This window comes from Chlamydotis macqueenii, chromosome 9 (assembly GCF_036417535.1).
Source record: "Chlamydotis macqueenii isolate bChlMac1 chromosome 9, bChlMac1.mat, whole genome shotgun sequence".
In the NCBI taxonomy this organism is placed as follows: Eukaryota; Metazoa; Chordata; class Aves; order Otidiformes; family Otididae; genus Chlamydotis; species Chlamydotis macqueenii.
This window is the reverse complement of record NC_141564.1, coordinates 27,058,881-27,076,476: the sequence shown is the minus strand read 5'-3', so window position 1 is coordinate 27,076,476 and position 17,596 is coordinate 27,058,881. Positions and strand designations below refer to the sequence as shown.

Here is a 17,596-nt window from a genome sequence, read left to right as displayed (position 1 = left end):
ACAGGGCGCAGGGCCGCCTTCGCGCGGGGACGCTGCTGCCGGGCGGGTGCTGGTTCCTGGGAGCGGGGTGGCTTAGCGGGGACGCGCTGGCGCTGCCCTGCGTGGCTGGCGCAGGCCACCTGGGCCACCCGGGCCTGGCCTCCCACCGGAGGCTGGTGGCACTGGCTCAGCTTCTGCTTCGCTGAGTTTACTCACTTACGGTATTCATGTTTTTTATGATTGAAAAAACAGCAAGGGGCTCAAAAAAGGTTCAGAGAAATGACAATCCGCCTTAAACTGGTGACTGAAGTCACCGTAATCCAGTGAAAAGGTACTTGCAGTACAGAGGAGGTGAACGCAGTCCGTGTTCTGAGGGAGATCTCCAACAGTGGGTTTCAGCCCGCGGTTCCTGTCTCCGCGGCGCTCTGTGGACCGTTTCCGCAGGTCTGTGGAGTACAAGGAAGGGAAGAAGGCCGTTTCCCAAACAGAAATCTGCATTTCTTTTGGAAAATTTGCTAGGATCTGGAAATGCAAAGGTTGAAAGTTAAATGCTGCACTGGACTCCAGAGGCACCTACTAACAAAGATGTAAGCCTTTGGAGAGCAGCTGGTGATAACTAGGCATAAGCACCCTTTACCTGGGGGTGTGGGGTGTTCTTGTCTTTAACTCGGGGTAAATTGTCTTCCCTAAAGATCAGGGGCCAAGCGAGCAGGAGTGATGGCCTTGGTGGGGAACAGCAGAGGGGGCTCACAAGGACCTGGAGTTTAGTCTGCGTTTCGGAATCGGGTTTGGTAGCCGCTCCTCTGATTCCACAGCACGTGTCGTACTGCCATGTTACTCATTTAGCAGTAATTAAGTCTGGTTTTTACACTGTGCTAATGGGAGATACTATCTTCCAGTCAGCTAGTAAATGTGTGCTTTTGCCCTGTGTTACTTAGCAGCAGCGACAGTTAGCGTGGGTTTCGGTACCAAGAGAAAAACGGACATAAATAAAGCTGTTCAGGATGCTCGCCTTTCGCCTGCCGTTCTGTGGGACTCTGACGTGCTTCGGGGGGAGCGCTGGAACAAGGTGGGTTGATTTGCGCAAAATGGCTCAAATACCGAACTGTCCTTCGGTTTGGTAGCGAAGGAGAGAACCAAGGGTCAGTTGGTCTGCGAGCATCCCCCCAGGCTGGAAGTGTGCTTTCCCCTGCATAGGGACCAGGTGGGAGGTGTCCTGTCGACTGGTCCACCCCGGGCTGCACCGTGTCCCGGCGAGCTCGTGTGGCTGGAGCAGCAACTGCAGGTGCACATCTGCACACACCTGTATGTGTGTACACACGCACGTGTGGAGAGTTCACGCTCCGTAAGCACCGATTCCCGTCACCACCATCAGTTTGTCTTTTCTGCTGAGGAGTCGTTAATGCTTGTGACTGAAGTGTCCTCATCCTCATTTGCGGTGGGAATCTCTGTTCCTCTGTGAAAATGTTTTCTCAGGCTGCGCACGTTCTCCCCCGTCTTGTCTGTGGTGTAGAGTTTTTGTGTGCGATCCGGCTCCTGGCTTGATTGCTTTCCCACATCTGGAGCTGGGCTCTTCGGGAGATTTTCTTGCAGGTGACTCGCGTGGCCCCTTCCGCGCGTTGGCTCTGCCGAGGCCAGCCCGTAGCACCCCGCAGTCCGAGGGGCAGACGCTGGCGGGACGTCACAGGGCTCCGTAAGGGCAAGGCGAGGGCCCTGCACCAGAGGGCTTGCGGGAGCCCTCCGGCCCATGCCGCCAGCGAGAAGACCAAGGACTGCAGCCCCGCAGCCCGGAGCCGACAAGGCGGCAGCGAGCGTGGCGCAGCGGGCGCTGGGGTCTCTGTTCGTCTGCGCCTTCCCCCTTCTTTTGCCGTTCGTTCCAGTAGTAGGCTGCGTGTACGTGGGGCTTCCGCAGCCTTGGTGTGTAGCCTGACGATAGCCACAAAACTTGGCGTATTTTTCTTTGTATCAGGTAGACCTCCTTGTGCAAGGCTGTCCATTGACCGCTGTGACAATGGGTTTGAAGAGCTCTGGACTGCCGGCAGGAGATGGACTGGGAGGGAGGCAGCAGCAAAGCCTTTCTCCCGGCCTTCGGGGGAGAGAAAAATCGTCGTGCAAATTAGATTTTTGGTGTATCTTATGACAAGAATACATTTTAGCTTTCTGAGCAAAATTGCAGTATAAGGTCAAACTGTATTGAATTAATTTGCTTCCTGAAAAAAACGGTTTCTTGCTTAAATTAAGGCTGTCTTTTGCTTTGTCATTGTTCCTCTTTGGATTTATTTCAAAGATGAATTAGTAAAAGGGAAAAAATGCAATTTAAGGAACCCGTTTTTTTCCAGAAAATGACTCAGTTCTCCTTTTTAGTATTTTTTTTTGTTATCATCCATTTAGTGAAAGTGTGGGCTCCAGTGTTACAGTATTAAAGAACAATTAGTGTGTGAGGCTTCCATATTAATGAGTGTCCATAACGAACGCGAGATCGCAGCTCACGCGCCATGAGAAGAGGGATTCTCCCCCAGCCTCCCCTACCGCGCGCCATGCAGCGCTGCCCCTCGCTCCGGCCCTGCCCTGCGGGCAGAGGATTTTGCAGCGCGGGCGGGGGGCCGGGGTGAGTTCTCAGAAGTCACCGCGGTGCCCCGCTCCCAGCCGAGACCCCACAGGTGGGGGCACCCGGAGCAGGAGGCCGCGTTCACTGGCCAGGGTTGTCTTACAGGCAAAGCGTTTGGGTGTACAGTGTACATACAATATTTGTTATTATTTATTGATGTGAAGGGTTGTCAAATTGATGAATGTCCTTTCATTCAAATAAAACGAGCGCATGAACTTTATTATTTACCGCATCTGAATTTAATGAAATATTTAGAAACAAGCGCATTCTGATTTTCTTGTTTGGTTTACGCGATTGCAACGACAGTGCATCGTACGCAGGAGGTTTTCCTCAAAGACGCGTACTGCAGGCCCAGCGCACAGCTGGTGCTGTTTCCTGGCAGTGCGCGGCCTTGCACACACGTCCTGCGGCAGAACGAGCAGCGAGCCTTTGACACGGCCGAGCAGCACGGCCGCTTTGCGGGCTCGCTGCCGCGGGCAGACCGCGTCTGTTCTGCTGGGTGTCGGGCTCTGGAGCTGCGCAGGCGGGCGACAGCCCTTCCGAGCCCCCGTGGCATCGCTGTCACCACGTGCCCACAGCGGATGGGCGGGCTGTGCTTTCAAAGCAGCTGGTGTTTGCTTGCCTTCAGCAACTTTGAAAAGAATCGGTATTTTTTAGAGTTGTGCGACAGAAACGGACGGTTTGGAAAGGCAAAGCAGGCAGCCGGTGCTGGAATTGTCTGTCTGCCCTGGTTAGCGTGTGATGGCCTGGAGGAGTCACCGGGGGCTTTGCTCTCAGGTCTGCAGCTCCTAAGCCAACTCTCTCAATTCTCTTCTTCAGGGTCGATGCTCAAGGGAAAACTGCAAATACCTTCACCCCCCACCACACTTGAAAACGCAGCTGGAGATAAATGGACGCAATAACCTGATTCAGCAGAAGAACATGGCCATGCTGGCCCAGCAGATGCAGCTCGCCAACGCCATGATGCCGGGGGCCCCGCTGCAGCCTGTGGTACGTGCGCTTCGTGGCTCCGCTCGGCGGGTACAGCGGGTCGTGGCTGACGCGGGGTGGCAGGTGTGCCTACGTGCCTGTAAAATCCCACAAACATCAGTTAGATGCGGTGAAACGCTGGTCAGTCTGTCCTTGTACTGCTCGGTTCTCCCAGGCCTCAAGTGATATTGTTCGTTTAATTAATTGTTAGTCTTTTGTTTAACTCCGTTTTTGCAACTTCTTTCTTAAAATTGAGAGTCAGTAATCTGTGTAGGCTTTTCGTAAACAGACATTTCCTTTGCAATTTCCTGTGCTGTAGGAAGTTCCTGGGTTGGAGAAGGTTCCCACTGTGTTGTCCATTCACTCGGGGGAACCTCCTCAGGGAATTACGTGCTGGAGCTGGATGTGGGTTTCACGGCACGTTGTCAGGCAGAGCTGAAAGCCCTGTGGTGCATGGTGCACGCCAGTCTGACCGGCATCGTCCACAGCTCAGGCTTGGCAGGCAGAAGTGCAGACAATCATATTTTCTACGGAAGGCCAAGGGTGGGGAGGAGGATCTGTCAGAAGTCTCTGATCTGGTCCCAGTAAAATGTGCTCATACATTACACCGAGCCTGCCTCTCTCACACCTTGGCAGGTGAGCGCAGCGCGGTGTTCCACAAGGCGAACGCCGCAGCTGAGTCTCTCTCTGCGGCAATCCCTCGTTTCGGCACACGTGAAGGTGATTGGCAGCGACCCACCATGCACATGGGCGTCTGGGAGCTGAACGCTCTGTGGCAGATCCTCTCTAATGCAGTCCAGAGAGGTCACTTGAGCTAAGCTGTGGATGAATTTGGCCCAGAACCCTTTTAATAGACGTTTCTAGCCCAGACATAGGAGGGTACTGACTAATGCATGAGCGAGACTGGCGCTGATTAATGTATGAGCAAGGCTGTACATTCTACATGAAGAGGCAAACAGTACTCCCCTGGATGAAGCGCTCTCTTTTCAGTGGCTAAAGTGGCAGCAAAGGAGAAAAAATAAGTTGAAAAAAACCCATAAAATAAAGATATCTGGCTGCCGTCAGGGTCAGAAGCGTATTTATCGGGGTGTGTGGCTGAGTGTGCTGTGGTGGCGTGTCGGGCTCTCACGCAAACGCCTTTGTCCCCCGGGGCGGGTGCTTGTCACGGTTTGGCCGTGTCCCTCCGAGAGCCTCTGGCTTTCTGCGGTGGCCTGAGGAGTGCTCGTGCATGATGGCGTTGCTCAAACGCAGATCACGTGAGAGTTTGCTCCAGGAGCTGCCGCGTGTTGTGAGCGCGTGGGGGAAGTCTGAGCAGGGAGCTGGCGAAGGCTGGCGGGGGATGCCTGTCCTCGTGGTCTCGCTCGTGTGCAACATTCGCACTGGTGTTCTTTGTGTCCACAAACACGACAAACGCTTCTCTCCCATGATAATAGCAGCTCACCGCCAGGATGATTGCCAAAAAGCATGGCAAGTCTAAATATTTAAAGTGTCTTTCTCTCTCTTTTCTCTGACTGCAGCCAATGTTCTCCGTTGCACCAAGCTTAGCCACCAACGCATCAGCCACCTTCAACCCGTACCTGGGGCCCGTCTCCCCAGGCCTGGTCCCAGCGGAGATCCTGCCCACCGCCCCAATGCTGGTGACGGGGAACCCCGGTGTCCCAGTTCCTGCCGCTGCCGCCGCCGCTGCCCAGAAGCTAATGAGGACAGACAGGCTGGAGGTAGGAGCCGATACGTGTGACTTACTCCCACAAGTTGTATCGGGTATTGTGTCTCCTGGATAGAAAATATTTTTCTTGTGAAAGAAAACAATGCCGGTTTCCCTTCAGCTGATAACGCCGTGTCTTGGCGATGGGTGAGGATGGGGAGCTGGCTGAGTGATCGTACAGGATGAGAATGCTTCTGCTTCTGGCCTCTGTTGCAGAAGGAAGTGGAAATATTGAGCCCTTTTAGGAGTGACTGTGGCAGCAGCAAGAGCAGCTCAAACCCGTGTTAGTGTGTGCCTAGTAGGTGTTACCATGCAGGTTGTGTGCGCACGGGTACCGCGAACCAGGGCGGGTGCGAGGGCAGAGCCTCAGTTGCCTGGGAGGAGGATGACTTCCAGCCTCCCTCTTGCTTTCGCTCCGGGCAGATGGGGCCGGCGCTCCCCCGACAGCCTCCCGCACCCGGCTTATCGTCCCTGCGACAACCCTGACAAGTGCTAGTGCTCTCTAGCTGGTACTCTCCCTTGCACTGAATCTTTCTTATCTGAAAGGCCTGACAGTGTTTTCAGCACCTTATCGGCGCCGCGGCAGCGCGGGCGGTGAGCCAGCGTTGTGCTGCCGGCTGCCGCGTGCTTGGGGCGCGCCTGCGGGCACGGCCTGCGTGCGGACGCCTGGGAGCCCCGCTCAGGTCTGCTGGTTAAAAGGTGGCGATGGGGGAGGCCGAGCAGGCAGGCAGTGCGCTGCCACCCTGTTTGTTGGGTACGGCTGTGTGCTAGGGCACGCGTCGCCTACGAGGGGTCGGCTCTCCCTCTAGCAGGGCTCTCCGGTGCCGCGCAGGAGCCGGCAGCAGCTCTGATCAGCGATGGGGAGAGCCGAGCTGTGCGCGACTGTCCCTGCAGCCCTGTGGCGGGCAGCGCTCAGCACCGCGCTCTGTAGCACAGGTCTCACAGATCCTGGTGCTACTGGTACGCAGCCAGTTGTAACTGTAATATTTGTGTTTCTATCTGTGCATCTGCCTTAACGGGGATTAACTCTCATTACAAGGAAAATTAATTCCTTTTTCTGAGTTGCTTCTCTGACTGACAGGCTGCTGCTCGGAAGGCTGCGAGCTGGGAGAAGTGTGGAGGGTCATCTGGCAGTGAGCGTTTCCTGCTGCCGCTGTCACTATTCTCAGAGCTCGCATCACCACAGGTTCCCCTTCTGCGGGATCACATCATTTCCCTTTTTAGAGATGTTTTCTCTGAGGAAGCGTTCCCCAAAGCACGCTCAGGTTACAGAGAGGCAGCCGCACCGAGCTGAGAGCTGGTGCAGGGGTGACTGTTTGGAATCACCAAGGGATGTTTTTCCTTTGAGGACTCCATTCCACGATGGATACCTGCCAGAGGTGGATTAAAAGCAGAACACAATTAGATAAATTCATAAATAAATCATGCTAGATTCGGAAAGGAGTACCCAGAGGAGGATGCCAGCGGCAGGGAGCCCTTTGGGCAACAGCACCGAGGTCAGCTGCTGTGTTTGTGCTGCCTGCGTAGAGCCCACGGCACTGGTCGGTGGGGTGGGACACATGGGCTGGAAAGCTTTCTGTTTGTAAGCAGGAGCAGGATGTACCCGACGTCTGCAAGCACCAGCTCTGCCCGTGGCCAGGGAAGCGCCTACGACAGTGGGAGCCCGAGAGGGGTGGTGCGGGGACACCTCTTCATGTGCTGCCCCCAGGCAGAGCTTGTGGTGGCCTGCAGACTGGGGCCAGAGTGCACGGGGAGCTGATGAAATCTGGGACTCCACCATGTGGGGTTTGGTCCTCCGGACACTGGCATTCTCTTCATACAGCTGCTTAGAGAGGTGCTACGCTGCTGGGCCAGACTCCTCCGCACGAGAGGGACTTGCGAGTGTTACTCGCACAGAACACCCCGGGGCACGGTCTGCATCTTTATCAATTAGGAAAAGCCAGCAAAAGCACCTGAAATCAGTATTTTTTTTTTAAAGGCCGAGTGGTTTTACTTTGAGCTTGGATAGAAAGGAAGATGATGGCCAAGTTGGGAACCTCTGAAAATAAGTGGTGAGACTTGAGCAGTGCCCTGTTGTCACCTTTCCTGGCGTGGCACTGTGAGAGAGCCCTGGGCAGCACTGGGGAGGCAGCGCCAGCCCTCCCATGGGCTCAGCCCACAGCCAGCACGTGGCCAAGCAGCACACCCACTGCTCAGCCACCTTCTCCAGTTGACTTGGTGCCCCAGCTCGGTTGGCACCCAGCAGCCTTCTCTGCAGTAATCGCGTTTATCTCAGCACACTTCGCTCTTCGGAGACGTCCTGTCCTTGGCGGAGGGGTGTCCCAGCAGGGCCTGCCCTTGCTCTGCTCTAGCGCTGCGCCGTGTAGGTCACCTTAAAGAAACCTGCCTTCTGCTGCCCTTCAAGCTGTGTAAGTTTTTTTCTTTTGGCTGGGATCAAGAGCGCATCTGGGTTGACCCACTGACTGCACCACGCTGCTGTCTCACTAAATCAGTGTCTGTTGGGGGGAGGGGATGTCTTCTCCTCCTCCTCCTCTTTTCCCCTCAGCAAACGCAGTTTGAACAGTGCCACGTGTAGGTGAGGGGCAGTTTGCCAGTGCTCTCCAGAGTGCTGGCCCTTGGAGTACCCAAATGTAGTGCACCAGTACCAAATAAGCCCTTCGTTTTTATGAGCAGCAGAACATTTTGATGTACTTTGTAGGTTACAGAAACGCAGGACTGACTGGAAAGGTTTTGCACGGTGTGACTGTGACTCTGAGAAGCCGGCGTGTGCCTACCTGCTTTTTAAGGGAGCCGCTTGCCGTCGGCCGTGCCGTTTGTTACGGCGTGGTTCGAGCTTTATATGGCCGAGCTCGCTCTGCCTTGGAATGGCTGTCCTTGAGAAACATAACCGCTGTGATGTTAGTGTCTAATCTGGGAATGTGATTTGTCCTGCTTAGAATTTTAAATACTTCTCTGCAAGGATGATGTAGTGTGGCGTTAATGAAGTGGGCGCTCGTGTTCTGGGATGCTGACCCAGACTGTGTGCAGCCGAAAGCCCTCAGTACCCGTACCCGCGATTTCAAGGGGAGCGGGCAGACAGCGCCGGTGTGTCAGGCAGTGTGCCTGACCTCCTGAAGTCACGTGAGCGTTCGGGAGATCAGGGCAGTGCCTGTTACAGGCAGTAGCGCTGATTTCGTAGGTGGTTGGACCGTGCTGCCAGTGCAGAGAGCATGCAGGCGTTTGGGTGTCCAGTGTGTTCAGCCACTCCCGTGAGGAACCAGGATCTCGGGGTGGAAATTTCATGGGGTGAGGCTTTTCCTGCAGCTTTCCTTACACTCCTCTCCTGCCAGAAGTGTCTGGAGCAAAAGTGTCACCTTCGAGTGAGCTAGAAGAGAAGCGAGGACAGGGAAGTGAGAGGAAAGGAATTGCCTAACTGTTTCGCTTGAGGCATGTAGGTTTCCGTTGAGTGCCATCATTTTCTCTTAGAAGTGTTCAGGCACCAACAATGACCACCACCAAGCTGCTGTTGCCTGCTTGCACCGTTTTTTCGCTGGGAAGAAGCAGCTTAGTTCTTGGAGATTTTCAGCTCTTGGGTAGTGAGGAGATGTGACGGCAGTGCCGTTTGTTTAAGCGTTCAGAATGTGGTGGAGGACAGTGTGCCCGTCTGGATAAATTCTCCTTGACGCAGAGGAGGAGGCTCAGAGGGGTGAGACTCGCCCACAGAAGGGCAGGGATCCCAGCTATGTCATCCGTGTTCCTCCAGCCAAACCCCTGCCCGCGCTCGAGGGCACAACGTGGGACCTCTCCACAGCGGAGGTGACGCGGCGGTTGTCTGCCCACCGGCATGGGTGACTTTGAGTCCCAGTGGGGCGGTCAACATAAACTCAGCCCGGAGTTAGAACCAGTTAAGCGAATGACGATGAATCAGTAATGTATCGCAGCACTAACGCCGCGGTTTTGCAGACTGGAGACGTACAGGTGCCTCTTTTGTTTGTGTTTCTGAACATACTGAGTCGAAAATTACAGTGCTAATTACAGAGCTGTTAATAAATAACTAATTAAGAGCTCTCCAGATCTGAAAGGCGAGACAACATAGCGTGCTTCCGTGCCTCTCTCCTCTCAAGGAGCTGAACGATACATTACTGCCTGCCTGTGGCAAATACACCACCGTGCGCAGTGCTGGCTTTGGGCTAAACAGAGTTGGAGACACTCCCGGCGACCATCACAGTGGGTGCAGAGCCGTTGCTGGGCGCACTGATTAAAGGGACGAGCAGGATTGCGGGCTGTGTCTGCCACGTGAGCCATCGCTCAGAGATCGTTAGGGAGCACTGCGCGCGCCGTTCGTTGACTTAGCTCAGCTCCTGCCTGACAGCGCTGAGAAAATCTGTTCTGGACGTGCCAAAGGTTATCTCTCTGCTGAACGGTTTCAGTTTTCTGGTCATTCTTCTTAGGATTTTAATGGTGATAAAATTAGCTTCTCTGCGGATGCTTTTTCTGTCTCTGTGTGTATGGATATTTATATATCTATACACACTTACGTATGAATTTGTGTATATCATCTTTGTGTTGGTAATGGAGTAGTCCTTGCTTATTCGTGGAGTGGTTTCGAGGGCTCGGTGTTGTGGATCACCAATACAAGACAAAGAGCAAAGATGATCATCTGATGTTAGCTGCGTCCTTTTCTTTGTCTTCAGAGGACAAGACTGCAGTTTGCTTCTAGAGTGCAGACAATTAATCAAAGGAAATTATCCTTTTTTTTTTTTTTATTTGGGAGGCCTGTGTTTGGGTAGGAGACACTGGTTCATGGCCCAGAAGTATTCCTGGATGGTGAAGGAGAGCAAGTCATAGTGCAGGCGGTGGGGCTGACCACAGCTCTCTTGGAGAAGCGGTGACATGCCAGCTCCCAACGGTGAACACCTGAGAGTGAGGGGGAGAGACCGAGGAGCAGCGTGTGAGCAGGGATGGAGCTAGCACGCAACAGGTACCAGAAGCAGACTTGTGTTTTCTGATGGCTTAACCAGGCGCCACCGCCTTCCCCCATCGCTCCCTGTGCCATGCTGGCTGGCCCGGTGGTCCCTGTCGCTGCCTGGGGACCGGGGAAGGGGCTGGCTGAGGAATTAGCTGGAAGGCGAGTGGTTATTTTGCAGCTGAGGAATTTGCCCAGTCTGTTTCGCGTTCTGCAAGCTGTGCGCCACAAGCAGTAGGGGCACGAGGATGAATGAGAGCCATGGGACGCCTGAAGTGGCTCCTTGTGCTCTGCTGCAAATGCACATCCAGAATCCTTGCCACAGCCTGGCAAAAGGCGATGGACAGGGTGACTCTGGAGTGAGCCCAGAGAAACGGATGTTTCCTGCAAGTGGGTTCGCAATGGCGTGGCTCTTGTCCTTTGGGGATGTCACTTCGTGCGCCTCAGGTGATGGCCAGCTGGTAGGTGAAGCAGCATGGAGGTTAAAAAGCAGCTGGAGCACCGGTGTGGGTGGACACCAGATCACAACCAGATCTGGCGTGTTGCAGGGATCAGAGCCAAGGTTCTTGAGGAAATACTGCTCAGCAAGCTCATGGGCACCCACCTTTAAAAGGAAATGCCATCCACTAAAGTGGGTTTATTTTTGTACTAACTTGGCTGCTTTTGTCCCTTGCTGTTTCCTGTAACCTTTGGAAAACTAAGATGACAAACGCATTTTTGTTGCGGAGCTGACAGTTGAAGAGCACACATCATTTTTTAAACACAGAACGTGCGCGGGCTGCAAAGAGGGAGCCACTGCCTGTCGCACCGGTGATGAAGTCAGTGTGCGCACCGCTGGCGGGGCTGGAGGGACGGGGGCTCCGTGCTGCCTTGGGCCGGGCTGGAGCCCGCGTTCCAGCGGCGGGGATGCCTTCCAGCCAAAGAGGTTTCTGTCCTTCGGTTTCCGATTCCTTCAGTTTCTGGGAGCTAGCCACAGCACACTTCAGAAAACAGAAAAAGCCCCGGGGCAGCTAAGTGGGAGCCAAAATAAAACCCGCTGTGTGCTCGGCTCTTGATCCTGGTGGGATTTGATGCTCTTTGGCATCAGAAGTGGCTTTGGAGGAGCCAGTTCCCTGCTGCCAGGGAGCCAAGCCCCCCCGTCCCACCACCACTCTGCTCCTCCTGGGGCTGGGCAGCTGTCCTCGCCATGCTCTCGCAGCCGTGCCTGCGACACCCAGACTAAGCGTCTCTTTTCCTGCTGTTGCAGGTGTGTCGAGAGTACCAGCGTGGGAACTGCAACCGGGGAGAGAACGACTGCCGGTTCGCCCACCCCGCCGACAGCGCCATGATCGACACCAACGACAACACGGTCACCGTCTGCATGGATTACATCAAAGGGAGATGCTCACGGGAAAAGTGCAAATATTTTCACCCTCCGGCGCACCTGCAAGCCAAGATCAAGGCTGCCCAGTACCAGGTTAACCAAGCTGCAGCTGCCCAGGCAGCAGCGACCGCAGCCGCCATGGTGAGTGGGGAGAACGCCTCCGGAGCAGAAGTGCGCTGAGGAGAGGCGGTACCGATGTTCTCGCTGGGGGGTGTGCGTGTGCTCGAGGGTCCCCATCACTGCACCGTGCAACGAGCTTTTCTCAGCATGTGGTGCCGGAGCTGCTCCTGAGCAGTCTTAGGCCGTGCGGGTGTTTCACTGATTCTGCCTGCTGATGTACAGAGTACCTATATGTACATATATGTGTGTACGTGTGTGTGCAGTGTGTGTGCATATATGTGTATATAGTTTATTGTGTTTGTGTGGGGGTAGGTGTGTATCTGTCCAGCTGCACAGAGAGATGAGCCCCTGAGTCCCTGTTTGGAGAGCCTTAGTTTGAAGTCGATCTGCCGTGTGGATGCCCTTGGCAGCCCAGCCACCCCGTGCCCCCGGCGAGGGCTGTCCCAGCGCTGACAGGGCGTGGAGCAAACCTCGTAGCGGTAGCAGCCGGTCCTGGGTTCCTGCTGGGTTCCTAGCCAGGAGAGGACGGCACCCCGAGGAGGGCCGCGGTGGCAGGCGGTGGTGTCTGTGCGGAGCCCGGTGGGGTGTGGGAAAAGGAGCACGGCGTCGGGGCGCGGCGGCCAGGAGCGGGAGCAGCAGCACCGGCGGCACGAGGCGGTGGCCGCGTGCTCCCAGAGGCACTCCGTTGCTGGCCGGCGCGGGCGGTGAGCCGGTGGCCGGTTGCGGGGAGCCCCGTTTCCGCTGCTGCGTAGCCGTCAGCGCCCCGCGGCCCGCCCGCGGGAGGGGTTGGGGGCGGGCGCGGCACCGCCACGCCCGCCCTGCCGCCGTGCCCGCGCAGGGGCCGCCGCGGCCCCCCGTGCATGCCTAGTCTTGTTACCGTTGTACACGGCATCCGGTGATTTGTTTTTATTTGTTTTTTCTCACCTACCCAAATGCACTGCTGCCCCCATGATGCACCTCTGCTTGCTGTTTATGTTAATGCGCTTGACCCCACTGGCCATTGCCATCATGTGCTCGCTGCCTGCTAATTAAGACTCAGTCGGCTGTCAAATCACTGAAGCGACCCCTCGAGGCAACCTTTGACCTGGTACTATGACCTTTCACCTTTTAGCTTGGCATGTAGCTGTATCGTAGAGTCGAGTTTGGGGTTAACGTGTAGAGACGGAACATCCCGATTCCCCACCCCGTCCCCGATCCCCGGCCAGGGGCGTGGGGGCAGCCGGGCCGGGCTAGGCTGGGCCAGGCCCCAGTGCAGGGCTCCAGAGCCGAACCCCGCCGCCCCCACGCCCCACCGGTCCCCTCCCGTCCCTGTCCCTCCCCTCCCGTCCCCCCTGTCCCGTCCCGTCCCGTCCCATCCCGTCCCCTTCCCGAGGGTGCCGTGCAGGCGGCCGTGGCGCAGGGCCGGCCGCGGGCGCAGGGTGCGTTGGCATGGCTTCGTGGCGCGGAGGCGGCCCGGGGGTGCCGGCATGCGGCGCGCGCTCTGCATGCCCGGGCAGGCGCAGGGGAGTGGGTTGGCGCCAGCGGCCCTGCCATCGCTCCGGACGGTGACTATTAACATCGCTTCTACGTGTTGATCCTCATGGAGCTAGCAGTGCTGCTTCCCCTGCCCCGATAGCCTCGCTCCTGACCAGAGCCCTGACGCTTTACCGTAGCGTAGCGGTTATGCCGGTCCCTATAACCTACGGCTCCGACACGTTACCTGTGCCGCTGTATGGTAGGCTACCGTAGTGCTCCCCCGTAAAGCTTTTACCTCGCCTTTTATTTGGTAGTTAAGTCTGCTATGCTGCTTGCTTGCTCATGGATAAACATGGTGCTGCCAGGTTGTTTTGCCTTCTACTGATTTTTCTTTTTTCCTTTCTCTCTTTCCTTTTCTTCTCCCTCCCTCCCGTCCTCCTCCACTCCCCCTCCCCACCCCTTTTTGTTTGTTTTTTTTTTTACTGGACTTTATTTTTATACCCATCCACCATTCAGGGAATTCCTCAAGCTGTACTTCCCCCATTACCAAAGAGGCCTGCGCTTGAAAAAACCAATGGTGCCACCGCAGTCTTTAACACTGGTATTTTCCAGTACCAGCAAGCTCTTGCCAACATGCAGTTACAGCAGCATACAGCCTTCCTCCCACCAGGTAAGCGCGTCTCCTTTGCCTTCTTTTCTGGGGAGGGGGAAGGAGGAATTCTGGAAACAATGCACTAGGAAGTAACTGTTTGTTCCTGACGGCACACGCGTAGAGGTATCTGCGCGGCGGCCGCTGGTGCCGCGCGCAGGCAGCCTCTCTCCGGGCTGCGACCTGCGGTGCCGGGCGGGCCGCGGGCAGAGGAGGTGCTGACTGCAGGAACTCTGGCTTCTCTCTGCTGCTCTGGGAAGCTGGGTGGGTGTTCCCCAGTCTAATAGAAAAGTCAGCGTCATGCTCTGTCATCCCAAATCGGAATTTGAAATTTCCTCTCTCGTTCCTCTTTCCTTCGATTAACTTCTCTTTGTTACACATCTCTTAAGCTGTTGTGTTTGTTTCTCTTGCTGTAAGACCCCTTTGCCTTCGTGTGCTTAGCAACAGTTGTTCTGAGTCACACACTTGAAGGTTTTCATTTTCGTTGTGGTGCAGTGATGACAAAAGGCACAGGCAGGCAGTCTCGCAGGTAGGCTGATCACCAACCTATGCAAGAAACCAAGGGTCAGGCCTCTGCCGCTAAAGCCTCAGGGCCGATTTTGGTCTGAGCAGCACCGAGGTGCACTTGCTTTTATTCCAGAATGGTCACAGCTACACTTGTCCCAGTGCAGTGGCTGAAGAACTGATGCCTGTACTGTTTACATAGGCAGAAATCCCTCTGAAGGAAATAAGACACAGTTGGAATACACGTCTTGGTTCTGCAAACAGCACGAAAAATTATCTGTCTAGCACGTCAGGTGAATTTCCGCCTGTATTAACAGAGCTGAGTTAGTGTTTGTACTTGTGAGCCCACATTAAAACAGCACTGTCGTTCTAGGAGGTGAGCGGTGAAACGCAGAGGACATCAGGTAGATCTGTGCTCAAATACTGGAAGGAGTCTGTGAGGACGGCCCTTTGTCATGCTGACCGTCCACACCAGGGGATGGACACTTGCGCTCCACTATACCTTAAATTATTAAATGCTCTTAGAGACCCATCTCACCACTCTCCAGTAATGCTCCAGCTTTGCACAGCTCTCCTGATGAGGTCTCCCAGAAACCTTGGTGCTGGCAGCTGTCCACAGGCTGAGCGGGAAGTCTGCGCGGCCGTGCAGGAAGGAACCGGGAACACTTGTGTTGGCTGGGTGGAATAAGTGGAGGTGGCCTGCCGAAGGAGGAGGCTCTGCATGACTTAATAGACCTTCACAGCTTGTTGTGGTGCTTCGGTCCTGGCTGCCAACTCTTGACGTGTTGGCGGGCAGGCGTTTCGCTGTGGGGCTGTGAAGTTGCAGAGCAGTGGTTACCTGGCGTTTGCTACTTCACATGCTCTTTGTCCTGCGGTAACGGCGAGCTGGCTGGGAGCATCTGCGTGCGCGCAGGTGGATGGAGTTCATGCCCTGGTGCCTGTTACCCTGCCGTGCCTCCTCAGCTGTGCGTGCACAGCTGTTCCTGGCTGGTGCGTGTGAGCTGGGCGGCCAGCCGCTCTCTGAGGAGCGTAATCCTCCAGTGGAAAGAAAGGGCTGAGGCTGACAGGGTGCTCCCAGGAGCTGTCGTCCTGCAAGGGGCAGAGCTGCGGGCAGGCAGCTGGGCCGGGCAGCCAGCAGTGGCGAGGCTTCAGCCACCTCTGCCGTCAGCTTACCGCATTGCACGTTTGTGTAGTTACTGCAGCTCCCGCTCCAGAGAGCTTGCTGCCTCCTCACTGGGAACCAGTCCGTGCACAGACGCTTTCCTGAAGCCATGTCGGTGTGAGCACCTCCCTCCATGGGGCTTCTGGGTCTGTGTAAAAACACTGCTCTCTCCAGCACGTCAGGGAGGGAAGGAGCAAGCACAGCTGTTCGCCTCGCCAGGAGCGCTTGTGCTGGCTGTGGTGGTATTCTTAATTAGGGTTTAGTAGATTGGACGGAATAAACAGACTGAGGGGACTAATGCCAGGGAGACAAGAGAGAAAAACGCATAAAACACCAGTAAACCTAGAATATTTATAAAAATAGCTTTATTTCACTGCAGAAATAATGTGATGGTGAAGTTATGGTCAGTTAACTGTGAGCACATCCTTGAATTAAAATCCTGCCTTGTGCTGAAAAGCTAGGGAGTGTTTGAAACTGCACATTTATTATTCATGCCTTCTCATTAGCCAGTCAAAGCTTCTAAAGTCAAAATGAATATTAAGGTCACAGCAAAAATGATTTTTATTGCTGGTAAGAGGGTCATACAGCATTATGTCTTCATATTTGCCAGTTATTGCGCCCTGGCTAGTATGTTCATTTCTGCCTTATGTTCGTTTGCTTCGACTCCCTTTCTAAACTGTGTGCTCTGGTTATGATGTTAACGATGATCACTCAGACTAGAATTTTGAGAGGAAAAGCTTTACAGTGATATTTCAGAGTCATCATGAAAATCTAACTCGTCTTTAACCTGTAGACCTAACAATGCATGGAATGACGTAGTATTCCAGATCTAATGAAGTGTGGACAGTCTTGTAAGTAGAGCACTTCTGCAGCGAGACAGAACTGAAGTTTCTGCTGTGTAACCTCATTAACACCAAAGAGATGTCACAAGAGGGACTGAGAAAGCAGTTTGACTTGTTTGCACTTTATAGCCAAATTCTGCTCCATTTTTTAATCTTAGAAGCAATCCCATTGACTTCAACTCTGATTTGTGCATGGGGAAGTCAGAAAAGCTACCCTTCTTTTTTACTTAACCTTTCTTTGTGAGTATTTTCAGTCTCTACCATGACACAGAAATAGAAGAGTAATTAGGAAACATGATTATGCCCTTTTCTTCGTAGCCTTGCAGATAGTGGTGACAGAGAATAACCTTGTCCCCAGCAGTAATTACACTGACTGACTTTTTCCCTGCTTAGTTAAATGCTCTGGAGATTGTGCAAGCCATACAATGCCTGGCACCGGCTGAAACAATTTCCTGTCCCCTTGTCACGGTCACGTAACGTCAAGGAAGCAGTGTTGCTGTGGCTCCCTCTGACACTCTTAGAGAATGCTGTTCCACTTCCACTCCAATCTCTGTTCCCAGATTTCAAAATTTTATTTCAGTTTCTGCTGTGTCAGGCATAATTAACAGTTATTTGTTAAATAAAAGAGTACATTATTTGTTAAAAAATGGATATTCTGTTCTTAAAAACACCGTTCTGCTGCTGGCTCTGCAGTTGCGGGGCAGAATTCAGCAGGTGCTGTCACTCCAGTTATTTTTGTGTAGCCTAAAGAGAGTTGCAGGTTGTGAGCCCAGACACTGGCAGCTTAAAATGTGTCCCGTAATGCAGAAAAATCTGCTGAGCAAGCGTCCTTCGGTGCTGCCGTGAGCTGCCTGGGCGAGGAGCTGTTGGCTCACGCCGCTGACCGGGGACAGGCAGCATCGCTTCCGCGTGACAGCAAAAGCGCTGCACGCCAGAGTCGCTTGGGTTTCCTAACTGTGGAGCAGCCGTTGTGGCTAACGGGCAGCACGGATCCGTGGCGGCTCTGCGAGGAGGCGTCGCTGCAGCCCGTCGCAGAGGAGAGCCCCGCCGGCGCGGCAGGGCTGGGCCTCAGGCCAGGCCGGTGAGACTTTGAACTGCTTTAGTCTGAGGAGACCAGGGCAAAGACCGTTAAAAGCTTGTGTCAAAAGGCAAAAAGAGTTAAAACTAAAAGAGTTTAAAAATAAAGCTGGAGAAACTTCTCCTAGCCATGCTAATGCTGCACGGTGCTGCGAAGGCAGCTGAGGTGTCCCAGCACACAGTTCCATCGGCTCTTTCCCCTCTCTGGAGACGCGTTC

The 17,596-nt window shown here is 54.5% G+C and overlaps 1 protein-coding gene across 17 annotated transcripts in view; it reads left to right on the top strand.

The window, feature by feature from the left end:
- The window catches only part of MBNL1 (muscleblind like splicing regulator 1), an 88,088-nt gene that overhangs the window by 61,127 nt on the left and 9,365 nt on the right, over positions 1-17,596 (top strand). For 13 of the 17 annotated variants that reach the window (XM_086755127.1, XM_086755140.1, XM_086755131.1 and 10 more), the window contains 5 exons: positions 3,407-3,577; positions 5,074-5,274; positions 11,453-11,710; positions 12,723-12,776; positions 13,661-13,814. In XM_086755127.1, coding sequence (XP_086611253.1) covers positions 3,407-3,577; positions 5,074-5,274; positions 11,453-11,710; positions 12,723-12,776; positions 13,661-13,814 — 838 coding nt within the window. Of the gene's footprint in view, positions 1-943; positions 1,049-3,406; positions 3,578-5,073; positions 5,275-11,452; positions 11,711-12,722; positions 12,777-13,660; positions 13,815-17,596 lie in introns of those variants that run through there. The other 4 variants (XM_086755139.1, XM_086755135.1, XM_086755134.1 and 1 more) reach the window with 2 other exon arrangements.